The sequence below is a fragment of the Mixophyes fleayi genome, chromosome 7 (genome assembly GCF_038048845.1).
Source record: "Mixophyes fleayi isolate aMixFle1 chromosome 7, aMixFle1.hap1, whole genome shotgun sequence".
Taxonomy (NCBI): Eukaryota; Metazoa; Chordata; class Amphibia; order Anura; family Limnodynastidae; genus Mixophyes; species Mixophyes fleayi.
Genome location: NC_134408.1, coordinates 89,685,226 through 89,703,093, shown reverse-complemented (window position 1 = coordinate 89,703,093; position 17,868 = coordinate 89,685,226). Strand labels below are relative to the sequence as shown.

At 40.7% G+C, this 17,868-nt stretch overlaps 1 protein-coding gene across 3 annotated transcripts in view; it reads right to left on the bottom strand.

Moving 5' to 3' along the window:
* LOC142097862 (ferroportin-like) overlaps positions 1 to 17,868 on the bottom strand; it is a 118,948-nt gene that overhangs the window by 28,639 nt on the left and 72,441 nt on the right. The window contains exon 8 of one of the 3 annotated variants that reach the window (XM_075180080.1): positions 10,698 to 11,273. The exons of the other annotated variants lie outside the window; for them this stretch is intronic. Coding sequence (XP_075036181.1) covers positions 10,954 to 11,273 — 320 coding nt within the window. The 3' untranslated portion in view covers positions 10,698 to 10,953. Of the gene's footprint in view, positions 1 to 10,697; positions 11,274 to 17,868 lie in introns of those variants that run through there. 3 annotated transcript variants of the gene reach the window in all.

Below are 17,868 nucleotides of genomic sequence, written 5' to 3'. Positions count from 1 at the left end.
CCACCCCCCCTCTTCCATGGGCACAACAGAAATGAGTATATATAAAATATGCAACCAAAAAGCCTTAGGCCTCTTGCTCCTAATGTATTTTGCATACCATTAAACATGTAATTTGAACGTTATGTAACAGTACACATCTCTGCTAACTCCTTTGTTTTCAACATTCGGTAACCAAGTAATCCAATTTTTTTTTTATTTTCAGTTCCCGAATATAAGTCCATCAGGCCGCAGCAGCCGCCTTCACTGAGTGAAATATATGCCCGCATCAGGCGAAATAACAAAAAAAATCATAAATATCAAAAAAAAATTGCAAAAGATTTAAAAATATTAGATGACTTGTATGGTTAATAAGTTTATTTTGTTTGTTTTTTTTTATGTTTTTTTTTTTGTATTATAGGTTTCTGTTAATATATTAGTTCAAACACATTGATTGGCGTGTGTGTCTTTATTATTATATAGTACATTTGCACAACATGTGGGTATTAGGGCATTAACGAATGTAGATGTCCCAAAAAAAAAAAAAGAAATTAAAAAATGTAAGGTCTTTTGTTTTCTTACTACAACATCACCATTTGCAACATTTATTTATATAGCACCACTAATTCTGCCTCACTGTACAAAGAAGGCCTTACTATCCCAACAGAGATTCCAATGTCAAAGCCATAACACAAACAGACTGGGGTCAATTTGTTAGCAGCAAATGAAACTACTAGCATGACTTTGGGAGGAAAGAAACACTAACATGTGGAGAACACTAACTAAACATAAGGCAGGAAACAAACTCATGACCCCAGCACTGGAAGGCAGAGGTGCTACACACTAAGCCACCATGCACACCCAGTGTTGGCTGCAGTGGTTTTCTTTACCAGATGGGGACATAACATACAAGCAGGAGATGAAAAAACAAGGTTGACAGATGCTAATGCTAATTGCATTTCACAACCACACCACCCCTCCAAAAGGTAGGCCATTCGTAGTAATATCATACACATAAGGTGCCTGGAGGCCCTGAATCGTTAAGAAAGGTATATTCTAAATGGCAAACCAAAATAACACCTTCCCAAAACCATCTTGCATTGAAGGGGGAGGTTAATGTGAAATACATGAGGTCCTATTAAAATTATCAAAAAAGCACAGCGTACATCAACTTATAATGTCAGAGTAAATCCATGCAAACATGGTAAAGACCATAAAAACTACACACAGATAAGGGCATGGTTTGGAATTGAACTTATGACCCCTGTGCTGTAAGTCAGTAGTGTGAGCAAATCAGCCATTGTGCTGCTTCACTGTGGTCTGCATTGTTTTTGTGTAAAGCTGAGTACATAACATAACACATACAAGCCGTACATGGAGCAAAAACAAGGATTCAAGACAATGTTGCATTTTAGTCCAAGAAAGACCACTGAAAATCAACCCACCCCCTCTGAGTCGTAGGCCATTCATAGTAATAGATGTCAGTATGCACATAGTAATGTGAATGTGACCTGTGGGGTATCTTCCTTTTTGAAAGTAAAACATTGTATTAAATTCAAAATGCACCTTGCCCTAAGAAAGTGGCATTTGAGGGGGATAGATCTAAAATAGGACAGATTTCTCATTGTGGTAGAGCATGTAGTAGATCACGTTTGAACGACAGAGTAAAAATCAAGCTAACAAGTGTTTGTGTGTTACATAAAAAAATCCATTACTTTATCTAAATAGTATCCTAGTTGTACACCTTGCAATTTTGTATAAAAAAGCCTGGTTTGGCCAAAGCTCCTGTTGTGCTCGTTTCCTTAATGATTCATGGCTGAAAGCTGCACACTGCTAAGGACATGTTTGGTATTTAAACTCATGATGCCATTGTTGTGAGACCAAAGTGCTAACCACTAAGGTACCTGTGCAGGTGTTAATTGGCGTTTAGTTATGGATAATAAGGAAGAGTGGCTGTTTTGTGTTGTTTTAATTCTTGAAGTACTATTATCTAGCACTTACATCTGTAGAATGCATGTTGTATTGTTGAGCTTCTCACTCTTTTTTCAAAATGAACTTTTCCTTAGTGGTTAGCCAATCCACCTTCCAACAATGGAGTCATGAGTTTGCTTCCTGATTTGCGCCCTTTCTTTGTGTGGAGGTTGTATGTACTCTACTGTGTATTGATTATGAAGGATACCCTATGCATTTTGTAACGGTCAGGATACAATTTTAAAGCATATTTTTTTTAATTATTATGCATATTTATTTATGCTAGTGAATTACATAGATCTACATACGCTTAGTTCAACTCAAACATATTATACGATCTTCCATGTCAGCGATTAAAAAGGTGTGTTGAGTTAACTGAGTAACACTTTAAAATCACTTGCCAAAGGTAATCTAATTATATAAATGCAAACGCGAATAATAAGGTAACAATATTTTTATCATCATCAATTTATAGCTGATGATGTTAATTTGATAGCAGCCAAATAACCTACCAGTATGTTTTTTGGAGTGTGGGAGGAAACCTATGTAAACACGGGAAGAACATACAAACTCCACACAGATAAGGCTATGGTCGGGAATTGAACTCATGACCCAAATGCTGTGAGGTAGAAGTGCTAACCCCTTAGCCACCATACAATATACACATGATTGATTGTGTTTTAACATTTGTAAACAAACTCTTTATACCTCCCACATTTGCCATTACGTAATACCGTCTTGAGGATGAGGATCTTAAGATGGACTAACTGCTTAAGATCCATTGCATCTTATTTTCCATTGCTTAAAAGACTTAAGATGGGCGTGTCTTTGAACTTCCGTTCCTTGTTGAGTTGCAAATTTCTTATCTTCTCCGTTTCTTCTTAAAGAACTCATAGCATCTTCAGATGACGAAAGATAAGATACGATCACTAATGAATCAGGCCCATTGTCAATAAAAGCCCTTGACCCTTATGAAATGCTTGTAATTTTACTTCAGTATACCATAGCAACATCTGACAAAAAGGTCTAAAAACACTGAAGCAGCAAACTTTGTGAAAACAAATACTTGTGTAATTCTGAAAACTTTTGGTCATGACTGTATGACCTGACCTCACATAACTTTTCAACCATTATATTAGAATCTGCAGGTGGTATAGTAGTTGGCATTGAAATCTAATTAAATGACTCTAAAGTCAATAAATTATAATCTAAATGCAAGATATTACAAAAGCATGTGCAGTTAATGAAATGTAAAATTGTTATTTAACAAACATGAAGAATTTGTGTAATTTGAGTGGAAGAAATTTCCACTAAATTATTTTATTTTTTGTGTTTTACGTTTTTACGCAAAAGTAGCAATGTTTTATATTAAGAAGCACAGACTGTAAATCTATTTTATAACATGGAATTCTGACACCTTTTATACTGACTGATATATGTGTAGCTTAAAATTAAAATACATTCCTGACCTCTGCAGTTTACACCACTGTACCTGGGGAAGATGTGGTTTGTTGCCCCAAATAGCGAAAAATCATGTTTCCAAACCTAATGCTCCTCTATTTAAAAGCAGTTGTGAAGTAACTTATTATGTTTTTTTTTTTTTGCACTACTTGTGAGTCTGAGAATGTTTTCAGCAATACCTGACACTATACCATCACCATGGCAAGCTGGCTACTTTGGTTGTTATGTTTATTATGTTTATAGGTAATGGAAATTAAAGAGAAAGAGGGATGGCACCCTTGTGTGTTTTTATAAAATAGACTAAGGATTAAATTATAAGCAAACATCAATTCCAAAATACATGTAATATGGAAACCCCTGGGTAAATAAGTAAAACTTAGCATATCACATGCAAGGACTTCCACAAAAGTGTGACTCATGTATTAATTAGCCAAATAATATTTCACACTTGGCACATTTCCAAGTCTAGTGGTGCAAAGAGAACAGACAATTGACTGCTGAGCAGTGGAGGAAGGTTATTTTGCCAATTGAATCATCCTTCACAATGTTTTCAAAACAAAGACTAATGCACATATGGCAACCAACAACCTAAAAAACTCTACAGCCCTGAGTGCTCATTTCAAAAAGTAGTTCTAGTATGTTAAAGGATGATTTTTCCTTCAATGATCTGGGTTCAGTTAGTCCCTTAAAAAGCAATATCAGTGTCAATTTCAAATTGATGAGCTATAATCTTTACCCCATTGTCAGGTTACCAGGGTGTTAGGGCAGGATTCCAATTTTTAACCCTGGTACCTTAGTATCACACATGCAAACATAGAGAGAAGATAGAAAGATAACTTTATTACATAAGGATTTATACAACTGCAAACAATGGCAAATAATAACAAAGGATAGTTAAAACAACACTCAAGTGATCACCAAGCTTCAAACATCACCAACAGCATCCCAGTGTTCAACATGCCTTTAACATTATATACTTATAGGTATAGTTCTTAACCAGGCAATGTTGTACAATACAGTTCTCAGGCCAAGTTTTAGTTTTCTAGTAGTCCTGATGTAGGACAAACACAAGTGGTTTATTTTAATATTATATTTTAATAGGACTTACTATACCTGATACATTATTAAAGTCAATATGAGACTTTGTCTGGCTAAGCTGTGATCATTAGTGGTGATGATGCAGTTTCTATGGAAATCCAACAATGGTACACCAGCATGAAGAGATCACCCGGAGACCAGCCAAGCTGTTGTTTACTAGTTTTCTAATGATACAGAAGATCCTATGAGGAAAGAGTCTGCAACAATCTCCAGCCAAAATGCTAAGTCAATTTCCCCAAAGTATAAATATTTTCCAGCCAAGTTGCTATTCCAATATTTGTAAGGATGATATAAAATTTCCGGCCAAGCTGTGCATTTTCCACGGCCAAGCTGTTGCTGTCGTCAGAACAAGTGTTAGGGTCCACCAGATCCCTCCAAAATCTGACTCCCTGCCCAGATGCTGGTCAATATCTGCTGACCAAGCTGTTCAGGCCTGAAGACATCTATTACGAGCTCCCAGCCAAGTTGTTAGTCCTATAGACTGCACAGGCGACTCTCAGTCAAGTTGTAATTTAGATATTTCCAACGTACTTGTTTCAGGCCACTCAGCCCAAAGCTCTCTACTGAGATTATAGGAGTCTACATCCCAGTCATCCTGCTCTTTCAGGTACATCATGTGGACAGACTCATGAGCAGCTCTCAATGGAGCAGTTTCCCCACTGCAAGTTGTTCTGATAAAGATGTGACTAAGAAGCAAGATTTGAAGCGGGAACCATGATTGAACTGATAAGAAACAGAATTCTAACATCAGAATCAGTAGAACCTTGAACACCCTTGGATGCCCTCTTAAATAGTCCAGATTTCATACAGTGGAAATCCCACTCTACAAGGTTAGCCCAAGTTCAACATAGATGCCATTGGCCCCAAATCCTTATGTGATGGAGATGGGAGACGAGATTGGTCCTCTGTGGTTTCTCTTCTGCTGATTTGGTGGCTGGGAGTTTGGTGCAGTCCCAGAGAGAACAATAGCTGCTCAAATCAGTTGTTGGTAGACTTAATCCTGGTTGAGTAAAGCTAGGGAAAAACTATTGAAAATGACTTCAGATGCAATTTCTGCCAACGACTGAATTTTGCCAACGACTGAAAGTCCCAATGAGCATGCAGATTCATGTGTACACACCTACATGATTTACCATCAGATCTGTGATTTTCATTTCTCATAACCATCTGCTGAAATGATCGTGACTACATACACACTCTACAGATATCTGCCGTCTCTGCAGCAATATGCAAGCCAATTTAAATAATAGGCAGCACCTCAGGCACACAAATACACACAGAAACGTCCAGGAAGAGGAAATAGGATCATCACCATTCATTGCGTTGTTTGGGTTTCTGTATAGTGTACGTATGGTTAACTGCCTTCAGAACTGTACACAAGCTAGGATTTATTGTTATATAATGAGCCTGGCAACTGAAAGAAAATCTTTTGCTTGTTTGCTTACCACCACTGCAACAAAATTGCAAACAATAAACAGAAGAGAGGAGAAGAAAAAATTGCAGTTATTAACCCCACATATACACACGTGACAAAAGAAATATACATTTCACATGTGAAGTGAAATGTATATTTTAGAAGTGATCAGGGGAGAGGATATTTGGAGGTCTAAGGCAGATTGGAGGGTACAGTCTGCAGTGTATCTCATGACTAGAGATGTAGGCAGTAGCATTAATGAGTGCTTTCAATGTTAGGATGAACAGTTTGAAGTGGATTCTGGAGGGAATAAGGAGCCAGTGAAGAGCTTTACAGAGAGGTGCAGTGGAAGTGGAGTGACAGGAGAGAAAAAAAAAACATGCTGCAGCATTGAAGACAGATTTGTGAGGAGAGAGACAGGTGAGTGGTAGGCCAGTTAGTAGATTACAGTAGTCAAGATGGGAAATGGTCAAAATCAAGCAATGTTACTGAGGTGTAGGTGTCAGAATTGCAAATCAGAGTATCTGGGAAGATAGAAAGTGAAGTTGTCCACGATGAGAGAGAGGGAAGTAGGTGAGGAAATGCCAGAAGGGAGGAAGATGATAACTTTGGTTTTGGAAAGGTTCAATTTGAGATATTGTTGGCACATGGCAAAGAGGCAGTTGGAAGCATGGGAAAGTAGAGAAGTGGGAAAGATCAGTAGGAAAGGCATGTTTGAGTATCATTTGTGAAGTAGTTTTCCTTGACAGGAAAAGTAAAGAGAGAAAAGCAGTGGCCCAAGAACTGAGGAGTGTGGAACCACAACAGAAGTTGAGGGGAGTGTGATTCAGAAATAAGTATGTCAAAAGAGTGTCCAGAGGTAGGAGATGATTCAGGAGAGAATAGTGCTGAGGAGTGAAGGGTGGTGAGGAGAAGAGGATATTCAACCTTGTCAAAGGTAGCAGAGAAGTATGAGCAGGGAGAAGTGAACGTCCAATTTAGCCCTAATTAAGACATCACTTTGGTGGCCGGTTTCCGTGGAATGAAGAGGGCAGAAACACATTTTAAGTGGGTCAACAATAGAGTGAGTGGAGAGAATGTGGGTCAGGAGATTGTAGACAAGGTGTTAGAGGAGTTTGGATGCAAAAGAGAGCAGAGTAATGCAGTGGTATATAGAGAGGAGGAAGCATCAAGAATAGGATTTTCGAGAATGAGAAAGATGAGTGCATGTTGGAAGTCATTGGGGAGGGTACCAGTGGAGCATGAATGCATAAGGAGGTCGGCTAGGCATTGGCAAACAGTAGAGTAAGGGAAATGGAGAAGGGAGGTAGCAGGGTCAAAGGGACAGATATAGGGGGGAGAGGAGAGGAGCAAGAAAACCTCAGTTCTGCTGATAGTGGTTAACGAGATAAGGGTGTGAGGGAGGAAATCAGGGCGGGGGGAGGTGTGAATGCAGAGAGTACCTTTCTTGTCGCATGAGCAGGGAGGGAATGAGGCAAGGGTGGGAGGGAATGTAGAGAAGTGAGTTGACTGTGCTGAAGAGGTGATGAGGGTTGTTGGACTGAGTAAAGAAGTTTGAAGTAAGATTTTTTGTAAGAGAAAGACATTGGCAAAGTAAGAGGACAGCAAAAATATGTGGATGAAGGCATCAACAGAGCATGATTTCCTCCATTGGCACTCAGCAGTATAGGCGCATTTTTGCAAGAGGTGAATTTGAGTAGAATGTCAGGATTGGTGTTTTGATCTCTAAAGGCAAAGTGTGGTTGCTGCGGCTGTCTCATCTAGGGCTCTGCAGAGTGTAATGTTGTGAAGAGTAACAGCAACAGTGGGGCAGTACCTGTTAAATATGGGAGACTGGAATGGCTAGAGAGGAGAAGAGGATTTGGAGGTAGTAAGTGAATGTAGTAAAGAGGTGGCAGAGCTCATGGGGATGTCAATGGGGATCTAAAAGTCCCCAGGTAGAGAGGGTTTATCAAAGGATAAGAAGTAGAACAGCCTGTTGAAAAAGTGGGACGGGGCAAGGGGTGATAGATGATGGCAACACAAAGTTGGAGAGGATAGAAGATATGTATAAATAATCCTCAAAGGAGAAGGAAACAGAGGGTTCAGGAAGATCACTCTAAATGAGCAACGAAGTGACAGAAGGCAGATAACTTCTCCCCCTTAGTGGTCACCAGACTGAAGAGTGTAGGTTGAGAGACCACTGGACAAGAAGGTATCAGGGAAAGTGGTGTGGATTAATTTTTTTGTTATGGCACGTTAACTGAAGGAATGAGAGAGGAATAGGTTATGGATGGAAGAGTTAATTGCACAGAAAGTGAGCATTCCATAGTGCACATGAAAAAGGTAGGCGAGTAGAGGGATGGTGATAAGGTTAAAGGGTTAATGGTGCTGTTTTGTAGGGATTAGAGTGATGGCTGACTGTGATCGGATGATGGATACTGCAGAAGGACCAAGATTGGAGCAGATGTCACCGGCGGTTAGAAGTGTGGGAAAGTGAACACGGTAAACGGATAACAGGAAGATGGGGAGAAGCCAGACAGATCAGCTAAGCAGTAGGATCATTTGAAATGTAGGCAGCGGGAGTGTGAGGAGGATTGGAAGACGAGGGGACAGGCTGAAAAGTTGGGGAGAAGGTGAGACAATGAAGGGTAGAGAAAATAAAAGTGTGAAGGATGGGGAGGGAGTGAAGGACATGCGATGGGGTGAGGAAGCTGAGACAATGATGGAGCAAGGTACCTGACACAGGAGAACAACTCTGGTTTTACAGGGAACAGTGTGCCCATTCATTATAATGTCACACTCAGGGCTATTCTGTCACTTTGCAAACCAGCCATTTCCTAAGCAGAAAACCATGGTATTTAAGTTCCCTTGTGGCAACAGTAATGCAAACACTTTACACAGAATATTTTTTGTGGTACATGGAACTCGCAGACAAATATAGGCTATTTGTTAAAAAAAAGTACAACATACAATTGCCTTTATTAAGGTTTATTTACCTCACCGTCTTTCATACTCCATCTCACCCACTCTTGCTTCAACCCCTCCTTTCTGATTTTTAGATCCCCTTACACTAACTCATCCCCCTGTATCAACCATTTGTCTGCCCCTTTCCATTTAGATTATTAGCTCTCTTGAGCATGGCCCTCTTCCCTCCTGTTCCTCATCTTTTCATTACCTATTGCTTCTGCTCACCATCTACAGTTTGCAACTCCTCCTTAGGCTCTCTGCCCCTTGATTCAATTGTCTTCACATCTCTGACAGTGGCTCTGATAATGTTAGTCATGCCCTAGCTCATGGGCACAGGTTTCAGCTTGAACCCCATTGGGCATTTAGGTTATTATTAGCTTTGCTGAGAGTGGAATTGTTATTTGTTAACTGTATTGTCCAGTAATACCATGTACTGCTTTGTTGCTTGTCAACTGTATAGCACTGCAGACCATTTGTTGCACCCTATAAATAAACGATTGTAATAATAATTATTTGGACCACACATATCTGTGAAAGTGTGCCTACCTGCCTGCCGATTGTATTTAGACCAGAAAACATCACTTCATATTCCACTCTCTTTCAACTTTTTCTTTTTTTTCTTTTAAATACTGCTTAGTTTATCACATTTAAATTGTACCTTAATTTAGGAAAGTGAGAGGACATTATATGTATCACTTTTGTGTCTTTTTTACAGTTTATTACATTGGTCAAACTATGCCTAGAAGCGCTCTTTTCCATAAACGTTCAACAGGAAACTGCAAAATGCACCCCATTAAAATTATTACATGAATAATAATATCAGTCACTTGAAGTGGTGGAAAACTCAATATTTCATTTAAATTCTTCTGTTCCGCAAAAACAGTTGGGTTTTGCACATGGCTGCATAAGTGTGGCAACTAATCCAAACTCGACAGCAAACTCCCACAATTCTCCCATTGGATGGTGCACACTCTTGCACCTCTGCAGACTTGCAGGCCTGCAACTCCATTTGTTTACACATAAACATTATTATTATTTTTTATTTATATGGCGGCACAAAAATCTGCAGCGCCAGTGAGAGAGAAGTAGAGTATATGAAAGTTGTAGAGGACCAACAGGCAAAATACTGGAAATACAGGAAGCATAAAACTGTGCATATGACATAATAGGCAGGGTACATTACAGATGATGTAGAGAACATGCAGGAGGCAAGAAACAAGGACGGACAGGTGGATAAGATGTGAAATCAGGGCATTTGAGCAGACTTGTGAATTTGAAAATATTAATATTAACTTGCTAGAATAATCAAAACAAATTGCCAACTGGTTTTTATGGGTTATAGCAGTTAAACATTTGCACTTATAATATGTAATATTATAGTTAATAACTATATTAGAATGTATAAAGTGAGTTCACTTGTTTGTGGAGTAATGCAATCTACCCTTTTAAATGTAAAAGTCTAGCTCATGTGACTATACATAATGTTAAGAATTTGAATGTTGTAGCTTTACTAACAGTCATATCACTATTGTTGTTCCTCAAAGATCCAAATACTTTTCTATAATATAATGAACCATCTAGCATATAATAAAACATAATTTTTAAACAACCAAAAACCACTTTGAAAAATTGCTTACATGTTGATATATTTTTTTTACATTATGATTTCTTTGCCTTAGTGAATTCGTTTTAATCTACATGATGTGCATTTTGTTCTTTTAAGGCTTGCCAGAGAAAGAACAGGATGTACACAAGAACAGAAATGGATTACTGATTGAAAAAAACAGAGCCCATTCACACAACCACCCTTACACCATGCAATATTAACAGCACAAAGCAAAATAAAAACTACAATGTAAAGGCTCATTGGAAGCCAAACTTATATCTATAATTATTATATAAGAACATTACTATGCCTATAACTGTGACCATTGAGGCTTTGTTATAAAATTTCCATTATATGTGTCACTGAATCGCTTCTGTACTTTACATAGCATATGTTTTAACAAGTCTAGAGAAAACTTGCTACATACAAGACATAACACAGCACAAGCTAATCAAAGGTGACTTAACATAATGCCAATTTAAATAACGGAGGCAATTCCATGTTCCTGATCACTGCGCACTGTTTTCTGGTCAGAGGAAGAGCAAGAAAACAGTTTAATTTGTAGATTTTTGTAAGCGTATCGAAAATACATTATGTGACCCATGGCAACAAAAGACACCGACAGAAGAACAAGCAAACCAAAAGCCTCTGGGTTAGGCCCTAAGATCACCATAATGAAATGCAGAAGGTCAAGTAGATAATTCATGGAATTCTGGACACCATTTATAATGCCTCTTTCAGACTCAATGACATTTTCTTGAAGGAGCTGTGTTACAGTCAGATCAAAGGACCAAAGGCCTGAAAAGAAAAATGTTTATTTAAAATACATTAAAAGAGCATTAAACATAGTATACAAATGTATCAAATATGAAAATGTTTTGTTTAATATTGCTGTGACAGGATGGACCGCCTATGCCACCCTGTCTGTTGCTGCTGGGAATTGACTAGGCTTACTTTGTCCCCGTTCTCTTTCGTTATCCCAAATGCGCCCTCTTGCAGCAGTAGAGGGGCTTACAAATGCTATCACCCCTGGAATCCTTACTGGCATCCAGTACCGGGTTTCTTCTGGGTAACTGACGCTGCGAGTGTACCCCGTTACTGGCTGGGCTGCTACTCCTGACCTCTTACTATGGATCAAGGGTGCTGTGGATGGATCCCCCCTGGCCTATCACACTGACCAGAGCTGCAAGGAAGCAGGCAGAGCGGTGGTACAGGAAAAGCTGGGTCCAACCTCAGAAACAGCCGGAGAACAGATTAGATTTAGGGTCTAATCTGCAGGTCACAGGAATACAGCAATATTGAAGATGTTTTCAAGCAGGTCTTTGAAGCAAGTGATGTTTATTTGCTCTCACACTGGTTGAAGGTACCAGTGATCAGGTCAGATGAAAAAGAAGAACATTTCTGTGTACAACACAGTGCTTTTTGTACTGATTTGGACACAGGCTATTTTTAGAATCAGGACACAATGGGTTTACACAAACATGAATTTACATGCATTGCAAAGTCAACAATATTTACACTTATCTATGAAATTCTAGAGATACTGTGATGTCCTGCATCTGGTTTTCAGATGCAGAGAATCTAGGAGCCAGTCTTAATTAAAAGGTCTTGCCTTCAATGTTGGACCTTCACACATCAAAATACCTAATTAGCATGCGGCCCCTCTTCAGACAGTCCACAATACACATTCCCAAAGAAAGGTACAAACCCCAAACAAGCCACTTCCCCACATCACAACACACAAAAGACTTCCATCCACAAAGGCTTATTGTATCAGATATATACCTTAAGAAATAATGCATATCCTCTAGCAAGGTTAAGCAAGAAACTAATTTTTTCCCCTGGTCTCAGAAATTAAAGATTTTCCTTACCAAAATATACACAATATCAAAAATAAGTGCATGTGCAATTATATAAGTAATCGCCCGGCGCTATTTCCTTTAAATACATTTATACCATAAGTTATTTATAAGTGATCCAGTCACACTTGCTATTAAGCCAAGTACAAGTTGTTGTACTCTTTTAAGGAACCAAGCTTCAATCAATGAATAATAGATTTACAAACAGGAAGTCTGATGCATAGAAAAAAATGCATATCTGAAATACGGGCAATTCTATTCTAATACTCTAATTCTACTTATGTATTGTATGGGCAGCATAATGTTTAGTTTAACAACACAAAACAGTTTAATTCAATTGACAAAAAATAAAAGCTACATTGTATAAGCAATGTTTCAATCCTAGACTGCTATCTTTCAATGTATTATGGAAAAATAAGTGCAAAATGTCAGCCAGCAGGCTAATGCAGCAGGCATTGTGTCCTAATAGCATGATTATTCTTTCTTTCAGTGGATCCTTGAAATACTATTATATAGCAACAATGTGAAACAAAAAAAACGTGGTCATTGACTGGTGTGAAATGTATTAGCAATATTAACATAAAAAGAATGAGGATCATGTCTGTGTTTGATTACCAATAAACTTTCCTTTTTTTTTATAAACTTTCAATAAGGGGTTTCCAGATAAGAGGTCACATACCTGTATTCATGTTTAGAAGCATATATATGTCTTATCATCGTGTGTTTGTGCACTTATCTATACATATGCATCCTTCTTTGCTCATTCCTGTATATAGGTATAGTAAAAAAAAATAAAAAATGCAAGCATATTTTGTGTATGCTATGTTTGTGTATGGTGCACAGACTACAAAAACACTGGTATACTGCTTCCATTTAACTGTGCACAGCAATCTGTGACTTTTCCTGCATGTTAAGGGATAAGCTGTTGTACTGGACCTATACCAATCTGAGGTCAGAGGATTTGCGCCTCTTTGTGACTAGACCTATTTTTTTATTACTTTGCACTACACAAGAGAAAATGTTATATGATATTGGGGCAGCTAAGGTTTTCTTTTGATAGCATATTATAAATGTATAAGCCATTGCCATATAAAGTTCATGTAACAGGGCCAGATTCATTAAGAAAGGTTAAGCAAAAGTAAGTAAGGCAAAACCATGTTGCATTGGAGGGGGAGGTAAATTTAAAATGTGATGACAATTATATTTGGGGTAGGGCATGTACTAGATCAACTGTGACAGGATGCCACCCTGTCTGTTGCTGCTGGGAACCGGCTGTGCTTACTTTGCCACCGTTCCCTTACATTATCCCAAGTGCGCCCTCTTGCAGCAGTAGGAGGGGTTTACAATGCTGCCACCACTGGACTCCTTAACCGGCATCCAGTACCGGGTTTCTTCTGGCTAACTGTCACTGCTGGGGTACCCCTTTTCTGGTGTACCTGGGCTGGTACTCCTGACTTCTTACTATGGATCAGGGTTGCTGTGGATGGATCGCCCTGGCCTATCACACTGACCAGAGCTGCAGGGTAGCAGGCAGAGCGATGGTACCGGAAAAGCTGGGTCCAAACCTCAGAAACAGCCGGGAACGGATTCGATTTTGGGTCTAATCTGTAGGTCACAGGATTTTCAGCATGGAAGATATTTTCAAGCAGGCCTTTGAGGCAAGTGATGTTTATTTGCTCTTACACTGGTTAAAGATACCAGTGATCAGGTCAGATGAAATCAGATGAACAATTTTTCAATACAAGCCAGTGCTTTTTATACAGTTTGGACACGGCCTCAAAGGGTAAGCCAGCCCCCTTGAAGTCTGAGCTATTTTTAGAATCGGGATGTCTTGTGTTTACACAAACATGGATTTCCATGCACTGCTAAGCTATTTATGCTTATCTGTGATATCTTAAAAACCTTGCTGTGATTTCCTGCATCCTATTTCAGAGCCAGGAAGTCTACTAGCAAGTCAAAAGATCTAATTAACTTGAATTTAGCATCAGTCCTTTCTTTCAATAGTTACAGAATACACATTTTAAAAGGAAGGTACAAACCCCAAACAAGTGATTTCCCCACATCACGACACGCAAAAGACTAAACAAAGGCTCATTGTATCAGATATATACATCAGAAATAAGGCATTTCCTTTAGCAATATTAAAACAGAAAAAACACATTTTTCCACCCACTGAAACTGCTCTGGCCAAAGCTACCAACAACCTCCTATTAGCCAAATCTAAGGGTCACTTCTCCCTACTCATCCTCCTTGACCTTTCTGCGGCCTTCGACACCGTTGACCACCCCCTCCTGCTTCAAACTCTTCTCTCTCTTGGTCTATCTGGTTCTGTCCTCGCCTGGTTCACCTCATACCTCGCGAACCGCTCCTTCTCTGTATCCACGTCTGGCTCTTCCTCCACCCCCTCCCCTCTCCCTGTAGGAGTCCCTCAGTGCTCTGTTCTCGGCCCTCTTCTATTTTCGCTCTATACCTCCTCCCTTGGTGCTCTCATCTCCTCCTTCGGTCTTCAGTATCACCTTTACGCTGACGACATCCAACTCTACATCTCCTCGCCTGATCTCTCCCCCTCCCTTCTCTCTCGTGTATCCGACTGCCTCATCCGACTGCCTCTCGGCCATCTCCTCCTGGATGTCCTCGCGCTTTCTAAAAATTAACATCTCTAAAACTGAAATCATTGTCTTTCCTCCCCCCAGGCTCCCCTTCCACCACAACCTCTCTATCACTGTTAACAACACCTCAATCTCCTCTGTCACCCAACTTCGCTGCCTGGGCATTACCTTCGACTCCTCTCTTTCCTTTACCCCCCACATTCAATCCCTTGCCCAAGCCTGTCGCTTTCAACTTCGCAACATTGCCCGCATCCGGCCTTTCCTCTCTCAGGATGCCACCAAAACTATCATCCGCGCTCTCATTATCTCACGCCTCGACTACTGCAACCTCCTTCTCACCGGCCTCCCCCTCTCCCACCTAGCCCCCCTCTGCTCTATTCTGAACACGGCTGCCAGACTCATCTTCCTCTCTCGCCGCTCCTCCTCCGCTTCCCCTCTCTGCCTTGCCCTACACTGGCTCCCCATCCCCTACAGAATCATCTTCAAACTCCTGACCACCACATACAAGGCACTCTCCCAGTCTACAGCCCTCTACATCTCCAACCTTCTCTCCATTCACACTCCTGCCCGCTTCCTGCGCTCGGCCATTGACCGTCGCCTCTCCTCCACTCTGATTACCTCTTCCCACTCCAGAATCCAAGACTTCTCCCGAGCAGCCCCCCTTCACTGGAATGACCTCCCTCGCTCCATCCGTCTCTTTCCCACTCTAAGCCCCTTCAAACTGGCACTAAAACCCCACCTGTTCTTTAAAGCCTTCCAACCTTCCACCTAACCCGCTCTCCCCTCCCTCCTCCTGTCCCCTCTTATATCCTTTACATCAACTGGCTCCCTTTTGTACCTGTGTTTTGTCCACCCTCCCTTAGGATTAAAGCTCATTTGAGCAGGGCCCTCTTCCCTCCTGTGTCCTTAGCTTCTCTTCTGCTCTGTCTTTTCTGCATTAGCCTGCTTGGAGCTTCTGAAGAGTTGGTATTTTTTGTTTACTGCTCAGTAATGTTTTACCCTGTACTGTCTATTGTTTGTGCATTGTACGGCGCTGTGGAACTCTTGTGGCGCCTAACAAATAAAGGATAATAATAATAATAATAATACCCTGGTCTCAGAAATAAGGATTTCCTATATCAAAATATACACAATATCAAAAATAAGTGCATTGGCAATTATATAAATAAGCTCCCTGCGCTATGTCCTTTAAATAAATTTATACCATAAGTTATTTTATAAGTGATCCAGTCACATCAACTATGAATTTCAGTGTACAAATAAACTATCAAGTATTTGTGTGCTACATGAAAAAAAGATTTTTTTACTCACCGTAAAATCGATTTCTCTTACTCCATTGGGGGACACTGCGAGACATTGGGGTATAGTAGGTGGGACTAGGAGTTTAGGCACTTAGACATGTTTGATCAAATCGCTCCTCCCCTACTATGCCCCTCCTCTCCTGTAGATACCTCAGTTTTGTACAACCAAGCATATGAGGAAGGGGAGCCCTATAGGGCAACAAAAATAATAACTATAAACATTTACACAGCAGAACTAAATACAGAGCAAGAGAGGGTGCAAAGTGTCCCCTAATGGAGTAAGAAAAATCTATTTTACGATGAGTAAAAATCTTCTCTTCTCTTTCCTACCATTGGGGGACACTGCGAGACATTGAAGACACACCAAAGCTGCTCCTAAGGAAGGGAATGCTATGGAACGGCTGCACGCAATAATCTGCGCCCAAAGGTCGCATCAGAGGATGCAACGCCCTGCAACCTGTAGAATTTCGAAAATGTGTGGACACATGACCATGTTGCCGCTCTGCATAGCTGCTCCGGCGAAGCTCCATGACGTGCTGCCCAAGAAGCGGCACCCTGGTAGAGTGAGCTTTTAGGGATACCGGGACAGGTAGCGACGCCCGAACATAATCCAGTTTAATAGTTGATGTGATCCAGCGGGCGAGAGACTGCTTGGAAGCCGGTCAACCCGCTTTTGAGCATTGTAAAGAACTTTAGGCTTACAGACAGATGCTGTACGTTCGACATGACACCGAAGAGCATGAACCACATCCAGCAACCGTAACTCGACATCTGAAGAGGAAGAAGAGGGAGAAGAAGGACGGAAAGCCGAGACCACAATCTCTTGATTTAAGTGGAACCTGGACACTACCTTTGTAACAAAGGTGGGTTTGATGCCGCTCTATCCTCGTGGAAAATTAAAAAAGGAAAGGTGCAGTAGAGCACTAACTCCGACACTCTACGAGCTGAAGAGATCGCCAAAAGGACACCGTCTTCCAAGTGAGATGCCGTAAGTTCACCAAACTCAGAGGCTCAAATGAAGTCTGCGTAAGTGCATTGAGCACTAAATTGAGGTCCCAAGGTTCTACTGGATGAACAAAGGGGGGCTGCACATGAAGCAGCCCCTGCAAGAAGGTCTGAACATCCCTGAACGCCACTAGCTTGCGCTGAAACCAAATGGAGAGTGATGAGACCTAAACCTAAAGGGAACAAAGGCGGAGTCCCTCATCCAGACAGGCCTGCAGGAAGGCCAACAGTCGAGCAAGGCTAAACCTGGACGTGTGGAGGCCCTGGGCCTCACACCAGAGAATGTATGCTTTCCAGACCCAATAATATATATCTGAGGAGGACAATTTCCTGGCCTTGATTAGAGTATCAATAACCTCCCGTGAAAAACCCCTGGCCCTGAGAATTAGGGTTTTAACAGCCACGACTCAAAGCTAGACGATCTAAAGAGTGGCAAAGAGGAGGACCCTGAACGAGAAGGTCTGGTCGCATTGGCAAATGGAAGGGGGGTGCCGCTGCCAGATTCAGGATGTCTGAGAACCATGCCCTGTGTGGTCATTAAGGGACTCTCTTTTTATCTCCTTTAGCACCCGCGCAGGCATGGGTATTGGCAGGAACAGTTATAGTAGCCAGAAGTGCC